A 19,511-nucleotide genomic window follows, 5' to 3' on the forward strand; every position below is an offset into this window, starting at 1 on the left:
ATAGTCTGGATCATGGAAGAAACTATATAGGCCAAGCCACATGAGGCTTTTTTTAGGCGAAACGGCAGCAAAGAAGCTGGGTTTACACCAAAGTTATTAACAATATGTTAATAACTTAATCCTTATAGATTCTATTAGATTGAACGGAACTTGGCAAACACATATGTTCATCATGTGTATGATAAGTTATGTTCAATCTAATAGAATCTATAAGGATCAAATATTAACATTTTGTTAATAACTTTGGTGTAAACCCAGCTTGAGAAGCTCTCCGATTGACTGATTATCAGTTATTCCGAAACGCTAACCTAATCAGCTCTCTGATTGGCTGATTGGGTTGACGTTTAGAAATCAGCTGATAATAAGTCAATCGGAGAGCTTCTTATCCTTCTGTTTCGTCCACCTCACGAAAATCACCTCATGTGGTTTGCCCCTATGGTAAGAGGAGGATCGACCCCATAGACCTGTTATAGAATAGACACGCTGGGAAGTCTAGCCTCTGAAGCCAACATCTACTGCCATATCGCCACATCGTGACGTCAGCATCGGATAGGAAACTTTCAGATTGTGTCTATTTCAGATGGAAGTAGATTATTATTTATTAAAATGGTAAACTCCCGCTGCGCTCACGCTGAAATAGACACAATCTGCTATGGAAAACAATGTAAACAAACTATACAGAAAAGTTTTCTATCCGATGCTGACGGTCACGATGGGGTGATATGGCAGTAGATGTTGGCTTCATCGACTTTCAGTATGAATGGGGCGTGTCTGGTACTGGTCTAAGGTCAACCCTTGACATCAACATAATTTGTCAAATTTAAATCTATCTTTTGTCTCTCCTTTAAACAAATATTCATTTATTTAATGGTGCAAAGAACACAATTCATAAAAAAGATTGGGGAAGAACCAACAGGCACAGCCCAAAACTGTTCCTTCCACGAATTTTAAATCATACACCATATATAGTCCAAAAATTAGGTTATGTTTCATACACTTTTGAATTTGAGTCCAATTTTTAGTGTGAATATTTGAAGACAGGGAATTTTTCATTCAAATATCTACTTCTCTTTGTCTGAACCTTTGGTGTAACAGCTTACCTTTTGTTACTTCTACCAACTGATACGGTACCCGTTTTTCGACGCAGGTGTAACAACAATGCTCAACTTTTTCACGACATCGAACGGCTTCCGTTCGACACTTCCGGTCGTGAGCAACCTGACCGCCATGAACGTGTGGGATGGCGTCTGCATGTGCTTCATCTACGCCAGTCTGCTCGAGTTCGTCTGCGTCAACTATGTCGGTCGCAAACGACCGCTGCACAATGTCGTCTATCGGCCTGGCGAGAACCCTGTCACACAGGTAACCTAACCTAACCTCAAACTTTCTAACCTGACCAGAAATTACCCAACCTAACCTAAAATAGCTCCACCTATTCCAGGGAGAGGGCACCCACCCATATCGCTTGCAAAGACCTTCAACCCAGTTTTAATGCCATCTTACTCTGGTTCCTATTTAGTTGCATAAAGGCTTGAGCACCACGAACATGCATATTCCTCTTTACATCAGCTGATACTACTTTAAATAAAAATACTAAGAAATTGTTGAAAACCACAGATTATTGATACTTAGAAAGACCGGTTTCGGTTGTTACACCATTGTCAATCTCCTGTGGTTTTCGACAATTTCCTAGTCTCTTTATTTAATATGAATAATTACCACAATATCAACTTCTTAACTACACAAAAACTTATACTACGCTCATTTTTTCTGTATTTAACTGTTTCTGTACACATACAGATGTAATCAGCTGATGAAAAGTAAAATGCGCGTGTTAATGACGCTCAAGTATGTAGCCTACACAGCTTAACAGGCGCTATATTCATATAATGCCTAATCTTATACCAGCTGAACAAGCTAATTTTACTCAAAATTGTCAGCATTAATGATATTATAAAACTATCAAAAATATCAACTAGTATTATTTAGAGAAAGCTTAATAATCAGGAAATGTATGTTCCTTTACACTAGTTCACTTACAATGAGCATCAGTATAAATGTTATTATATGAATGATTAAAATGCCTGTTAAATGCTACTCCAGGTATTTTATTCTTCCATTGATTAGTGCAACTGTTTGCATCACATTTCCTTCAATATCGAAAAAACCATTCAAAACTCATTACAGTTCAACAAAATAACGATTTCTTCCATAAGAGCAAGTGCATTTCTAGGAGCAAGTAAAATGGTGACCGCGGTAAGTGTGGCAGAAGTCTGAAGATGGCTTCACGGCGGGACGGGTGGATGTCCATTCCAAATCTATATCCTCCTTACCTTAACCTAAAATTGCCCAAACTCGACCTTAAATTACCTAACCTCGACCTTAAATTATCCAAACTCGACCTTAAATTATCCAAACTAAAACCTAAAATTATCATTGATGTGATGAATGTGTCGCATGTTCTCAATATCTGTGTCTTTATCTTATGTTGTTTCAAACATTTATGTTGGGGAACACACTTCAAGGGTATGGTCACATTGGATGCATATGTGTATATGCAAGTGCACGTTAGATCATGCATGAGCCGGGAAACAAAATCTGGAAAAGGACATAGAAACACGTTGTGACTTGTCTGTAGCTGCTCACACTGAACGCAACCATCAAGTGCAAGCGTTCAGCGTGAGTGAGCGTTCCTATTGCTCTATCCAGATATTTTGTTTCTCATCTAAGCGCTTGGTCATGCATGACCACGCGTGCACTTGCAAATATACTCAACCAATTTGATCATATCCCAATTCAAATTTTATTTGATGGAACTATGTGTCTCTTAATTCTATTATTTGCCGTTGGGAAACACACTATTTATTTGGATTTCATTTATTGCAATACGAGTTTAAATAGGGCCTTCCCTTCATCTTCTCTTACCGTATTTCAAATATTTATGTAACACGTGTTGGGGAGCACACTTTTAATTTGGAGCTTGGGAACACACTTTGAATTTTAGTTATTGGAAGAGTTTATAAGTTGGATATTGGTGTCGAAACATATTAATAATTCTGTTTTATTCGGTGGGATTGTGGAATTTATTTTATGTAATTGAAGGTACAACAATTAAAACTGTAGCCTATATCTTGAAGTTTCCTATAAATTTCATTAACAGTGCAATTGTTGGAAATGTGTGTTGGAAAACACAGTATATAGAAGTCAAAACACACTGTTCATCTTGTTTTTCGTTTTATTTAGATTAATATAATAACGCCTGCAATTATCCAAAAAATGTTCTCACATACTTTTTAAAGTTAACAATGGTGTTACAGATTGATACAACTGTCAAAAAGGTGTATCCTTTTTTCTCTCCATTATTATTTAGCCTACTGTTGGAAAACACATTTTCCGTTTCAATGTGTGTTTATGGAAAGGTTTATCGACTCATTCATTTATTGGAATCGAATTAATGATTAATCGAAATCGGGCTTGTAAACTGACACAAAGATTGTGACTGGAATAGTGAAAAGTCTATTACAAATTTTACTCAGATTACATGATGTATCAAAGGTTTCCTGTATTCGTCTCTAATGGATAAGACAGTTTGTTTCATATTCTATTTTCTGGGATTAATTTGATAACTCTGATCACAAGTGCCACAAAATTTTATGTCAAGTATTCAACAGTTGTAAAACAATTTATATTTTATTTATTAGATACCACTTCATCCATTGGAAGTGCAGAACATTGTTTCTCAGTTTTATGCAGTTAGTGCATTTATAATTCAAGAATTGATTGGCCTTCTTAAGTTAACATATTATTGTTTACTTTAACATTTTTACTTTTTTGCAATTCTACATTATAGCCAAGTCATGAAATAAATAATAATTAACTTTTTCCCTTCAAGGCATAATATTATTCTTTCCAAAGTCAAATTTATTTATCAGATTGAAAACAATACCTACAATTACTCAACTATAAACAATTTACGCAACAAATGAACATAATATTTAATAAATACCTAGAAATAAACAATATATGTTTCAACAAAAAACAAAATGGGGAAAAATGTTTTTCTCACAAAATAATAATTATAATGAGACTTTAGTGAGTAACTGGGGTATTATGAAGGATTTCTGTAATAGCCCAGATTTTTTTAAATAACTTAACAATTTAGCTGCAATCAGGTTTAATTGAACTGTTATTTCTAGCCATCAGTTACTCAAAACTCTTATTTTTTCAACCATGTAGGGTTTGAAAAATTGAATAATCTAAGTTTTTAAGTTTCAACTACGGGTTCACTTAAACATAATTTTGTTACTGAATTTTCTCTTAGTATTCTTTGAAGAACGAGCCAGTTGAGTACTTTTTATTTTTTTAATTACAGAAGCCTACATATTTTCAATTTGGTGTGGAACTCCTATAGCCTACAGCAAATGGAAAATTAATACATGATCTTCAATAATACCTTTATCACTTTACTATCGAATATTATTAAACCTTATTTTATTTCTTATTACAAACCAACTCTCTTGTTTCTAAGTTACCATTCTGAACTACAATATTACAAAAATCTTACCAATGTAATATTATTTATTCTGCATACATTGAAACCTAAACTTTTTCACACAGAAATATCGCTTGGAATTTAACATTTTACCAGCAGGTAATTTAGCCACAAATCTTTTCGGATTGTTGAAAAATAGATAAATATTCGAACTATAGCTGTTGTTCTGCTCTCAAAAATAATAACAAATATTATTTTTGTGGAAAAATGTATGAACTGCTGCAAAATGTATGTGAGATTGTGTATGAGTGTGTATGATTGATTTTAGTTTTATTTAACGTGTGTATGAATTTGAGCTTTAATTATGTATTTGTATGAACAATATTGGGTTGTTACCTAGATTATATTTGAAAATCTATTCAACAATTAGTGTTTATTCGATCAGGTTGTGTTTATAAGTGTAGGACGTAATGATGAAAAATTTTATTGATATTAGAAGCATCTTGTTTAATATTTCTCACTATATATCAGTTTATCGTTGACTAGTATTATTGAAACAATATTTTATTTAATACCTATACTCTGTCCAGACTGCGATGAGTGCTGGAAAATTAAGCCGACTCTCGCACCCCCACACACAGACGCCCCCGCAGACACACACGCCCGGCCTACCTGCGCCTGCGCCATTGATATACTATGTATACAGGTAGACAGACCATCCCTTTACTCATACACACAAAAGGAGACTGCGCTTGTGTGTGTGAGTAGTAGGAGGGTCGGCCTAATCTTTCAGCGCTCATCGCAGTCTGGACAGAGTATACAAGGATTCCTCAGTTACTGTATTTGTTCAAACATTTTATATTTTTCTTCAATTCCCTGGTACAAACTAACGTGAAGCCTTTGTATTAAATAACAAGGATATCTCGGTTATTCATTTATTCATTTCATTGACAATTACAAATCATAATTATAATAAATATAATATGATTGGGAGAAGACAACAGGCATAGCCCAAAACTGTCTTCTCCCAAATTTTTGCAAATAAATGTTTCAAATAAGAAAATAATGTTATCAGTACAAATATTTCATATTTTTCTTTAATTCACTGGTACAACAAACTAATGTATCGGGAAATTTTGTTTCAAATTATAGGTAATTTGCCTCAGGGGATATTGTTAACTCCCTCAAGATTTTGCAACCTATATTTTTCTAATATAATTCACTTTTCTCTATTTGTTGTTTTCAATCTGGTTTACGGATAATTCCACCCGCATTTTATTAATTTATAAATTCGAAATTCCATTTGAAAAGGAAAATATTTCGTATAATATTAAAAATATTTTTAAACAGTTAGGTACAGATTGCTCTTTAGTACGGTAGGCCTAATTTAAGCAAAAGATGATAACATGATGGGAGCATTTTTAACGTTCAATCAATAAGGCTTAATAATGTTGAATAATTATAGTTAAAAATAATGCTTCACCTTGACTTAATTGATAACTTGAATTCAGTACAGTTTTGATTACATATATAGTTTAAGAAATAAGCTCCTCTAATTACCTTACTGGTACCGTATTACATTTATTTTACATTGTAACTTATTAAAGTACTGGAGAGAGTATGGTTAGAAGTTGATTTATAAGTAATATTATTAGAAGTAATTGATATTTCCCTGTAGAATATTCGTTAGAATTTAAATAGCCGAGTTGAATTTAGAGAGAAAATAATTAGAGTCGAGAGGTTAGTTCTCGACTCCAGTAGCAAAATCAATTTTCAAAATCAAATAAAATTAATTTTATCTACAATAAAAATCTACTATTTCAGCATGTCATACAGGGAGTTAAAAAGACTGTAAGTTATCCATGGATTCTAGCTTTCAGGGCTGTTTTCATTTTTTCTCGTTAATTTATTTTGTGTTTTGTTAATTTTTGATTCTACAAAATGTGGATTCTAATGCTTTTTCAACCAAACAGAGAAGTGGAAATTTTTTGAAACTAGCGCTTAGCTGCTGCAAAATAATTGAAGGTGGAAAGTTTGGAAATTCCGCTGCACAAAATTTTAGAGATCAACAATTTTTTAGCAGAGTGCTTTGCATTGAAATGGAGACGGTATTGATTAACATAATGCTTACTACTACATAAAAAATAATGTAATCAGTGTGTGAGAGTTTAGCATAAATTTCATTTTTTAATATTTTTTTGGTTTTTTATTTGTGTGCGAGATGGGAATTCTAATAATTTCATTTCATTTCAAGTCATCAAAATGATCATCTGCAGTAAAAGTACCGTAGTCATATATTAATACTGCCACAAAACCGCACTTCATAGAAAAGTCGTTTATTTTTTGTTGGATAATTTTTTAGTCAAATGTAGACAGGCTATGCTTGAGTTTAGACAATGAACTTAGATGAATATCATGATAAAATCAATTTTAATGAATATTGAACAATGGTGTAATGATTGAATAGTATTGATAACTCTAAATAGAATCTCATTTCATTTGATATGCATTTTTGAAGTCTGTTTCATCAAACTTGTCAAACTTACAACTCAAGTTGTAAGGTAATGAAGTTGGATGAATACTACAATGAAATCAATTGTAATACATATTGAAAAATATGGTTTCATGATTGATTAGTATTGATGATTCTATAGCAGGTAGAATCTCATTTGATAATAAGAAAACAAAGATATTGTAAAATTTCACAGAAAATTTATTAAAAACTTTAAAACAGAACCATGGTTTCACATAGTTAACCAACGCATCATCAGCTGTACTGAGGAATGAGGATACAGAAACATTCTTAACCTAATCTTAGTAGTCTAGAGCTCCTAAATAATTGGGAGGCAATAACTAAATAACACTTTAGTTATTGCCACCCAATTATTTAGGATCTCTAGACTACTAAGATTAGGTTAAGAATGTTTCTGTATCCTCATTCCTCAGTACAGCTGATGATGCGTTGGTTAACTATGTGAAACCATGGTTCTGTTTTAAAGTTTTTAATAAATTTTCTGTGAAATTTACAATATCTTTGTTTTCTTATTATGGAGAGATTTCACAACATCACCATCAATTTTACTAATCTCATTTGATTTATATTTCCGAAGTCTGTATCATAAATCTTGTCGTATAAGAGATTAATTCAAGAGATCACTCTTATTACAGGCCTTGATTCGTATATCATTAAAGTCCTACCTTCTAATAGATCTTATTCTCTGGTGACCAGAAAAAGAATACCATGCATTGTTATGAGACTATTCACACAGTTACATTCTGCTAATGTGTGAACACTCCCATAAGATACAATATAGTATTATCTCTGGTGACCAGAAAAAAATACCATGTATTCATTATGAGACTATTCACACAGTTGCATTCTGATGTGAACACTCCCATAAGATACAACAGTTTTATTTTTCTACGGAGCTAAGATTAATTGTGGGAAGGGAATTTTAATGTGCAGTTGCTGTAAAAAATACTTTTGTTAATTTTATAAAATACATCTTCAGTCATTGGACATGGTTGATCTATCACAGTGAAATTCTAGCGAAAAAAATTGCCTAATTTATTTTGTATTGTACTTTATTGTAAAAGACTACTTCTGGAACGCACCACACTTTAAGGTTGATGAAATACTTGAAAGATTATACAATTCAACAAAGAAATATCAATAAATTTGTGAACTTTTCTTGTTACTTTTTAATTCTGAAGGGGAAAATATCTAACGAATAAACGTTTGAAACTAATTGAAAATTATATCTCAGCATGTAGATTTGCTCTTTTATCAATAATAATTAGCTTGAATCTGTAAATCTTTTAAAACATAATAATTGTAACTTAATGTAGGCCTATATTTTGTAAGTTTATAAAATGACTCCACTAACTCACCCACCTAGTTGATCCGTGTTAAAAGGTAAACAATATTTAACTGAACTAATTTTCTAAAGTAGGTAGATTGAATTTTTCTTATAAATTCCGTACTGTGTTGATATTATTTTAGTACATTGTCGATTAGAATAGTCATTACATTGCAGTGTGAATGCCTAATTAACTTTTTCTCATCTTTTCAAGTTTCTTCTTCTATTTCGATCTCTTTTTCTACTCTTCTCACTCTCTTGTATTGTAGTTTTTGTCTATTGGTGAATTTCCATTATATTCTGTCCTCCTCTTTTTTCCTTCTTCACAATCATGTCCTCTCTCTTTATACTTTCCATCTTCATCCTTCCTTTTCCTCTCTCTCTCTATTTTCTCCATTTTCTTTCCACTCTTTTCTATTGTGTAACTTTTTGTATCATTAGTAGTGCTTTCGAAACTTTCAGCTGCAACAAGATGATAATAAAGTTAGTTTTACATTCATTTGAAAATTATGTCTTTTCTATTTGAAATGTACTATGTAGATTATATTACTTTATTATAATTATTAAAAACAATATAAAAACATTAAGTAACCTTTTATTTAAAACATTTTTAACTTTAAAACATTTCATACAACTAGTTTAAGCCGAAACTAGTTGTTTGAAATGTTTCAAATAAAAGGTTACTTCATGTATTTATATTGTTTTTAATAATAATTATAATAAAGTATTCCACACAAGTGAAGTGATTTTACTTTATACTGTACAGTAGCCTACTATGTAATCTTCAAATCAAGTACTATAAATACTCTCCAATATTATAATATTCAAATTGAAATTAATTATAATACATTTTGTAATTGAAAGCTGACTTATAAACATAAATTATCTAACACTAGGTATTTTCTAATAATCTGTTATACGATAATTTATTTCTTTTGTAGAAGAAATAATATTTTTTGGTATCCATTTCTATCCACAGTAGGTCTATTTATATCCAATAGTAGAGTTGAAACATTTTTTTTAGAACAGATTGATCGATTGAAGTCCTGTGTACCTTTAAGCTAAGTAAAAATTTCAAGCTTCAAAACAAAGTTATTTTATTCAATTTGAAAATATTATTTGTTAAAGCTTTATTTTGAGAGAATAGATGGGCAAAACCTCCTTTTAAAAACCAAAATGCATACCTTTTAGCATTTAAAGCTTTCAGATTCATATAGTTTAATTATTTACTGTATCCTGAGAAAATTGGATTGAATTATGTACAATTCTTCGGCTTTCTTTAGCTTCATGGTTAAGCGCTGAAAGTAAAATATTTGGCTTTTCTTTCAATGCAAACTACCTTTGGCTATATTCTATAGATTCAATTATGTAAATAAAAACTTGTACTGGTCTACTATCTCACCTATAAATTAATGTACGGTACTCATAATCATATTATATATCAAATATTTTCTTAGTATTCAACACTTTTTGAGAGCATTATATCAAATATTAAGATCAGCATTATATAGTACAGTATTTCTGATTTTATTAGGTAGATTCATAGAAAAAATACAGAAGATATCCCATGGTATAGATCTTTTGTTCCACCTTTCCATCCCGTTTTTTGTTAACTAGAGCCAATTACGTTTGACTACAGTCTATTATTACTGTTTTGGCCGGGTGAGAGTGTAAGAACGGCACAGTATGAGAGACTACCAGCGTCACATAGCTTCACGAAGAAAACTACTAGGACTATCGGCTTGAGTTAACATTGGAAACTGGAACATAAAAGCCTTATACCATGGGATATCTTCTTGTGCTATATTTTCTCTATGGTAGATTATTGTCGATTTTGTCTCTCAGAATACAGTTGTTAGTAGAATAGGCTAACACATTAATTTGGTTGGTGCCTATAGAACTTTTTGGATTATTATATAAGCTTCAAGATACTTTTTATGATATTTTATAAACTCCAAGTTTATAATCCAATTTTTATGAACTCCATCTTTCACAAACAATTCATACATATTTTGAAAACTACTTGGCCAATATACGTGCTACTACATTCTATTAGTTAGAGCAATCGATAGAGAAGTTTGTATCTAGGCGCATTCTTCAAATTCCTTGGAACTATTTTTATTTTAATTTCATTATTTTACACATCTACTGGAACTGATCTTCAGATCTCTTTTGTCTAGCATGAAACAATTCAAGAGTTCACTCTTTTACTCCATTTAATGAATGAATTAATAACAAATTTAATTTAAAATATTTTTTGGAAAAACTTCATTTAAAAATATATTATTTTGTGGATTAATAATGTTGTCATTATTAGCTTCATAATCACTATCCGATGGTCCAAGACCCATCTAAAACTATAGACTCATTACTTCTATTAATTCATCCAATCTTGATTTCTCATTATCATGTAGTCTACCGTTTACCCATGCACATGCCTAAGGCTTATGTGGGTATCACCCTTAACAATAATTATTTTATCAATTTTTTAATAGCTATATCATCAATTGCTACAACATATTTTATTGTGATCTATAGCAGATGCTTTTTTATCGAGATAAGAATTGTTTTCAAGACATTTAAGAGGAAATATAAGATCTAAATTAACTATCTTTTCATTATTATCTGTTCTATTATCTCTTCACAACACAAGACAATAGCATAACTTTTTCCAGTAACATGCTTTGCAACTTTTGCCCTGGAGTTGTTATAATGTAATCACTTGATGTACAGTATATTTCCATAAAATTATTATGATCACTATCATTCCAATGAGAGAGCTCATTCTCATTATTATAATTTCCAATGTGAAAAGACTTGTAGAATTATTTATCCTTCTTGAACTAATGAAAATAATCTAAAGTAGTTTCAAATTCATCTTATACAAAGCTTTGAAATGACTTGAATAATAATATAAATTTGAAGATCAGTTCCAGCTCTCGATGTGTGTGTATGTGTGAGTGTACCTGGGCATGTATGCTGTGTGAGTGAGAGGATGTGATACTAGTGAGAGACAGGTGAGAGAGAGACAGAAGAGACGAAGTGAGAGACGTGTGTTATGTTGCAGCGTCTGCCAGCCGTCTTGAGTCGGATTGGCCTAATTTTGGCCACGCCTCTGGTAAGATTATCAACCAATCAGAAGCTTCCAAACAACCAACACACAACAACAACAACAATATTGTTCTGTTGTTTTTGTTTGTTTATCTATTCACACAAAAATTTTTGCTAGTTTCTGCTCGTTCGCTACCGTACTATATACTTATTTATGAATATCTCACTGCAGCTTACTCTATACTCTACTAACTCAATCTCTCTATATTTCATCCGAAAATAATTCATTTTTTATCATTCCTACTGACTCTCATCATGGACTAAGCTTATTTTTATCAATTTTCATGCTAACCAATCTTTATGTATAATTTTTCATCATACATACTGGTTCTAATCCTGAACTTAAGATTATTTTTCATCAAATAATATCATGCTAACCAACCACTGTGTTCTGTGTACCATATTTTTCATCTATTTTTTTTTCATTTTAATGAAAATCTCACTCAATAATTTTATTCCTCATTACAGTTTCTCTAATTCATCCAAAATTAAAAAAATATAAGTACCTCATTAATTTCATAAAGTGAAATCATAACCCTATTTTGGACTCTTTAAATGTTATCTAAATTTGGGTGAGAAATAGTACAAGGAATATTCTTAGTTTCTCTCCCGGTCAGTGCTTTATTGTAGAAATAATAAATGAATAGCCTCTCTATTCCATCTGAAATGAAATATAGGTATTTTATTTCAAATTCTATCCTTTCCAACCTTCATCTACCATATTTTTCATCTATATTCCAACAGATTTTGATCTTAACCACCCTTCATCCAATATTTTACCATAGGTCTGTTCAAATTTCTGTCTATGATACTTTTGTCAGTATCTAAAATTGACGATTTCTTTTTCATCTAAAATTTGCAATACTATAGGTATTACTCTTCAATTTTCCTGTCCATTACGAACTGCTTGTTAATGATCAAAACTTGAATTACGACATAGCAGTCTGATTTTTATGATTAAAAGCTATTAGCTTCTATTCACGTTTGTGGAGCGCTTTCGGACGTTGAGTCCTTTATCAACAACTTATTTTTTTAATTAAACTTCATACTTTCCAACCTTCATGTACCACATATTCTTCATATATAAACTCCCTGTGATTATGACCACTTAATGATTTTACACACTTCTTCATCTATTCACGGTTTTCATCTTTTTAACACCCTTGTATTATATTTTTCATCTGATTTGATTTGATCCTTCTGATTGTCTCTGTCCAATTTTCCACAAATTTTGAGTTTACCTCTTTATCACTCATAATTATTCTTCCTTTTTTATTTTACTTGGTTTGTAAATCATTTTTCTCCCGATATCTATTATTCTTTTTTCTTGCCTCTTACTCTCACTATTTCCCTCTCAAACATCCCAAAAAAGTTATACGAATAAATAATGTATTCAACTGAGCATGAATGACTAACATTATATCCAATTTTCAGTTAATTTATGCTTTTTCATTCAAATAATTTGAACCTATCAATGAATTTTAAGCAGTGTAAAACTACTGATTTTCAAAAACAAAAATTATGAATAATTCAAAAATATTATTTAATATCAATCTTGAAAGCTCTTTCCCAGACATTTCTAAATATTAGAGAATTTCCTTCTTGAATAAAATTTATTATACTGTATTTTATCAAAAATATCTAGTTTTTAAAAGGAATTAGTTCTGTAATGGCTAATTTTGGAATAATCATAGCAACCCATAGGCTAATGAATATCTATATTCAAGAGTTATTGAACCAGAAATTAATATACATTCTAGGAGAATAAAAATTAAAATAGATTATATTTCTATAAATCCATAACTACCCACTAATCTTTCAAACTATCTCATACTACAGAGGAACTTTTAAGCAAAAAAACGCATTACTATCATCCTTCCAAAAATATTTTCCATTCTAGTACATTTTTCTCATCATAATCAAGAATATAATAAAATATTCATATGCAACATTTTTTACATTCAAAACAACATTTTCTCTCATCCAAAATTTTGTCGACTCCAATGCTAGTTTTTTCTAAATTTTATATAAAAACGCATTTATGTAGAAGTTTTGAATATTTATATAAAATTTCACATCCGAATTTTGATAATATATTGATTATTCTCATTGAATCTAAATTTATTCGTTCTTACTGTATTTAGAAACACTTATTTTTTAACATTCAATCTTACACAACACGTATTTTTTCTGGAATGTCTTTTTCTACCACAATTTTTTCTAAATGTTTTTGCCTTTTCTCGCTATTTTCTAATGGATTATTGTAAATTTAAAAATTGTTCGTTACACAACATGGAAATCAATAATTAAATCTATGAAAAGTACTGATTTATTTTCTATCTGTACTCTGATTTCTTAAAATTCCTTATTAACTTAGCTTCAAATAATACATATTTTTACTCTACATTTCTGAGTTTCTAATATTGCTAAGAAGATATTTAATTGTTATGAGATACCTATAAGTTACAATGTGATTTTTCAAAAATAATTTACAATTTCAAACTTAATCAGCCTACTTTAAATTAATGATACCATGTTAGTTATACTTGACTCAACTTTGTTAAAATCTATTCTCAAGCAAGAATATCCAAATTTTCAAATAAAAAACTTATTTTGAATAAACTATTTATTTGTTTGTCAGTCCTTTTTTTATTTTCTGATAGCCTAATATTTTCCCTTTCACTAGATTATTCTCCCTGAGTTGATTTTAATTTTTGTAAGCGTTCTCCATCCAAGATCGTTTTCGTATCATTCATTATTCCCCAATCATTCTCCATCAGTAGTTTTTTTTTCTACTTTTTCCTTCATTATATAAATTATTGCTTTCTAAATTAATACATTCCATCATGCTAATCCTCAATCCCAAAGGTACGTCGCTTTTAACATCTTATTTCAACTTTTCATTCAAATCTTTCTTATTCATTCTCATTGAAATATACTTCTAATTCTGAAGATGAAGGTAAAATACATTGAATAATATATATCATCTCACAAATTTTTGACATCCATAAAATATTATTGAGCAGACAGTTATTTTGTCAATAAATACTATAAAAATTTACTAAAATGGCCTAATGTGCTTAACTGTTGTGATGGCACGATTAAAAGCTGGTAGGCGACTTGTATTGGCTTAAAAAATGTTCAAAAATTCAAACAGTAGGCCTTAAGTAGACGAAGTTTATTTCTGTAGTAGACTAACAATCTAATTGTTATGTGCTTAATTTTGTTTCAAATATCCTCTGAATAAATAATGAGAGGTAAAATAATTTATTGTAGAAATTTAAGTTCACAGTCATTAACTAGAAAGAAATGCTTGGCAAAGTAGGCCTATATAAAGTAGACTAACTTAGAAATTTAGAAGCACAAAAATGTCGTAAATTTTATTGGACATGATGAATGAAATGCATGATCAAAGTGATAGTTAGATGACTAGTGATGCTAACCATTAAAAATATTATTCTAATGTTTCAAATTTTCATGAAGAAAAACTTGCAAAAAATATTTATACCTGTTGTAAATGTGGTTAAAATTTTCATGAAGAAAAACTTGAATGAATTATTAGTATAATTGAAAATTGAAAACTTGTTGTAAGAGTAGTTTAAACTATCAATTTCGCAAGAAAAAACAATACTTGCGTTTCCAAAAAATAATTTTACAAATGAGAAACCATTTTTTCTTACAGATTCAGAGCTTGCGTCTCAATAATCGAGATACGGTATAGAATTTTAGGTTTTATTTGATATGAGTATTAGATGTTTTAAATGAAAGTTTGTTGTTCTGCTTAGTTGTTTGTATTTTGTGAATGGAGTATCAAATCTAATATATTCTAATGCTCCAATTATATAAAGATTCTTAAAGGACTGATTAATCCTGGTTTGATTTTGTTGGATGTAAGCATATATTCTAAAATGAAACATACCTTCATTTGTGTCTGTTATTCATATTTTCTTAAAAATAATGACATATTTTTCTGGTTTTTGTCCATTAGCTTACTGTCTTGCTGCCATATAATATCCACATTTATCCTCCATTGTGTTCCCCTAAAATAAATCCAGCATATCATTCATGAACAAATCATATTTAAACAATATTTCTTCCTTGATTTCAAAATCGTTTTCAGCTATTAATTTGCCCGGTTGTACAAAAGCAAGCCTGTTAAATTTTAATCATTATTAAATTCCGCGAGGAACAATCAGAGAAGGCTTCTTCACTGGTTGGTTTTTGTGGCATTTAATAACGGTTAAAAATTTAACAGGATTTTGTGCAAATGAACCACACACACTCTTTATTCAACTCTTTCCATCATTCTAACACTATTTCCAATACCCAGCCTCTACTACCACAGAGTATACAGAGCAAGACTACACACATTCAAAATGTCACAAATTGGAGGTCAGACATTAGTGGGATCAAGCAATTACAGCAAATCTCTCTATTCCATAGTGCACTTCTTGGTTTATCTGTGTTTCAAAAGCAGTATTTCATTATTGGTTTTGAGTACAGTTATTATATAGCCTTAGTTATATAGTTACTGTAGTTTTAAGGTGTAGGTACGACTCTTTTAATGGATGATTTTCAATATTGGACATTTCTTTAATGTTAGGTCTGTCTGACTCTATGTACTCTGTGTTAAACTCTGATGGTAGAAAATTGAAAATCTTACCAAGGGTGTGACTGATATAGCTATTGTTTAATAATATGTTTCAGAATACTTATAGTATATTTGGAATTTAATTGTGGAATTTAAAATACATAGGAGTTTGTTTACACATAACAACGGTTTTTTATAACATTCATAAAATTTAAGGCTATAGATGAAACATTTATATAGTTGAAATTTGTTTAAAATAACAATTCAGTTACTCAGTGTAAAGATCCTCTTACTTCAGATTATAGAAGAGTCCATATTCAATAATAGGCCTATATCATCACATAACACATACTTTTGTTTAAAACTTCTCAAAACAAATTTCTTGGTTCATAACAAAAACTAAAAATAAGACTTCATGATTTTCTTCTTTAATTTACTACCCTAGATCTATTTTTTTGTTTTTTCTACTAGGTAATGTACCTAATTTTCCTACACAGCAATCATAAGTTAACCAAACATGATGCGTATAAATATGCATAAATATTCCCATTAATCAAGGAAAATCAGCTAATTTATTTTTTCCCCAAAGTTTAAGCACTGTGATGTATTAATACAGTAATAAGGTTTGTGAATCAGATACGGTACATTCCTTATAGTTGAAATTTTATTGGAATACTACAAATATTAAGGGGTCTTTTCAAGACTAAAATCAAATTTCAAATCTATATAGGACTTGAAATGGGAACAACACACAACTTATATTAATCTTTTCTCTACAATCCTACTTGACACTTTGAGCATAAAAGTTTCTAACAAAGTCTTGATTGGAAAATATTGATAATCTACTAGGGAATGGGCATGATTCAATATTTTTATTGAAGGCTGTTTCTTAATATATAATATACTACGCTTTGTGCATGCGTTTATCATATTTTTACTTTGTGCATTCATTCATTCAATCAAGCTTTATCTGCTGGCAATGCAATAAGATATAATTTTCAATTAGAGACTAGAATTATAGAAAAAAAACTATAAAGACTTTTAAAATCAATCGTGGAATTTGACTCAATTTGGTGCAGTCTCTAGTGACTAAGAAAAGGTTTCCCCAAAAATTGCCTTCTCCAATGAAATATTCCATTATTCAAAAACAGTGAAGAAATTATATTTTAGCTTCAAGTTTATTTTTGTACAGAATATAATAAATAGGTACTGTACCGTTCCTTCACATAATATTCAAATTCAACTATATTTACACTTGAACTCATATTCATCATAAAATGGGAGCTCAAAATTTAGTGTGCTTAAAATAGAAACTCCCAGGTATTTTAGCGTAATTTAACCCATATTTCATTACCGTAATTATTATAAGGAACATTGTATGCATATTTTTTGGAGACTCTTGCCGGTGGATTTCAACTTTAATCCTTTATTTTTCGAAAACACAACAATTCAAGATGAATTTATAGCCAATAGACAAGCTGGACTAAAATGATTTATTGGATAGAGTAAACAATACAGTATAGTCGGAAAAGAAAAAACAGGCTATTGCCCAAAACTTCTTCAATTTCCTAATTTTGTCTTAAAAAATTTGTGTAATAAAATAGGCTGATCCAGTTATTGGTAATTTCTCGAAAAAACTGGATTTTTATCAATTTTTATGCAATTCTTCATGGATATTCTCTTTAAATATTATCAATTCACATTGGTTCATACATAATCTTTGTTGATTCTCCAATAGGACCGGAATTTGAATGCATATTTTCTATTTCATCCCATTCAATAGATCAGTTCAATTTTGATTATATTGTAAACTGTTATAATTGAGGATATTTATGGAGCTTTAGTTATAAGTGAAGAACGAGACTAATGGAATTAGGTTCCATTATGCGAATCAGGCTATTCTCGCTAAGAGTTGAATAGGAATTTTTGTGAAAACAGAGTCAACTTTCTAAGCGCCTCCGGCTCTTCCATCAGTTAAGGCTATTTGATTAACAGTATAGTGTCTCCATGCAGTAGCCTTCAAATATGTGAAAATATAATATTATAATAACTCACATTGTATGATACAGACGCAGTGGCTAAAAAGTGCGTTGCTAAACTTCTCTGGAGATGATTATAAATTGGGAGGAAACTCCATGATTAAGGAGAAGAAAATGTTTTGAAAAAAAAATCCAGGTATAGCTGTTTGGAAATAATGAAACAAACCACAATTATTTTTAACGAAAAACATCAAACAAAAAAATTGTTCAACAAATTCTAAACATTCATCTACCTATTTTTATGTGTGTTTGATTTAAAAACTTCAGTCTTTTTGAAGTTTTGATTTATTTTGTGTTTATAAAATAGAATTATAGTACCCTTTAAAATTAATAAAATATTAAAAAAACAAGAATACAAATTGTAACGTAACTACTAGTTTCGGTGATCACACCATCGCCAGGTTATAATTTTTTTTTCTTATAACCTGACGATGGTGTGATCACTGAAACTGGAAGTTACGTTACAATTTGTATTCTTTTTTTTTTAATATTTTATTAATTTTAAAGGGTACTATAATTCTATTTTATAAATACAAGAGAGTAGCCCTGAATTCATACATTTTATTTTGTGTTGTTTATCCCACCTTCCTCTTCAACAACCAATAAATATAATTATCATCAAATTATAGAATTCTCAAATTTCAATCTTCAGATCCATTCATGAAGTAAAAATAGTGAGTCTACCAACACAATGTCAATCCAATAATTCGACCTAGCTATTCTAATAATAACTACGGTACCAAGAAGGTCCATTAAATATACCGTAAGTTATTAATAATTATCATCAAACGAAAACCCAAATTACAGGCTGTAAATCACCCCGAAGACTTCTGCTACTGCAAATATTGACGACAGGGAAACAGCTAAATGGAGATTCAATAAATTATTAATTCATTATATTTGAATAAATGCAATATCTCAGTAATTTCCATCCATAAATTAATAATCTCAAAGCATTTAATATTTCTATTCAAAACGACTAATTATTAATTCATTAATTTATTTTACAGTATTAGACAATGTCAGGATTATTTTCAAAACCTCCTTATTTTTAGCTGAATGAAATCATCTCCAGAGATAAGTTTCTACAAATGATAGCAATGTTCGGAAATTACTTGGACATTATTAACACTATTCATAGGTAGTATTTAGGTGGACAAGTAGCGTAATACTATGTGCTGATAATATCGAGTGATGATGATTTGTTCTGATAATAATTGATGTGTTGATTATGAATCGGCGGCGTAAATTCGTGTCTATTGTTTGTTCTTGCTGCCCAGTATTTGGCTTATAAAAAGGTTAGGATTGACTACTAGACACTTTTCTGTTAATAACTAATTGGCTGCTATTGATAGCATTGTATACAGAGTGTCCCGTAAGTATCTGAACTACTTTTGGTATTGTTGTAATTTATTTAT

The 19,511-nt window shown here is 30.2% G+C and overlaps 1 protein-coding gene across 1 annotated transcript in view; it reads left to right on the top strand.

The window, feature by feature from the left end:
- LOC111049903 (glutamate-gated chloride channel) overlaps positions 1-19,511 on the top strand; it is a gene marked incomplete in the record, with an annotated part of 235,061 nt that overhangs the window by 197,354 nt on the left and 18,196 nt on the right. The window contains 4 exon segments of the mRNA XM_039433746.1: positions 1,148-1,362; positions 6,317-6,343; positions 11,420-11,470; positions 15,146-15,178. Coding sequence (XP_039289680.1) covers positions 1,148-1,362; positions 6,317-6,343; positions 11,420-11,470; positions 15,146-15,178 — 326 coding nt within the window.

This window comes from Nilaparvata lugens, chromosome 8 (genome assembly GCF_014356525.2).
Source record: "Nilaparvata lugens isolate BPH chromosome 8, ASM1435652v1, whole genome shotgun sequence".
Lineage (NCBI taxonomy): Eukaryota > Metazoa > Arthropoda > Insecta > Hemiptera > Delphacidae > Nilaparvata > Nilaparvata lugens.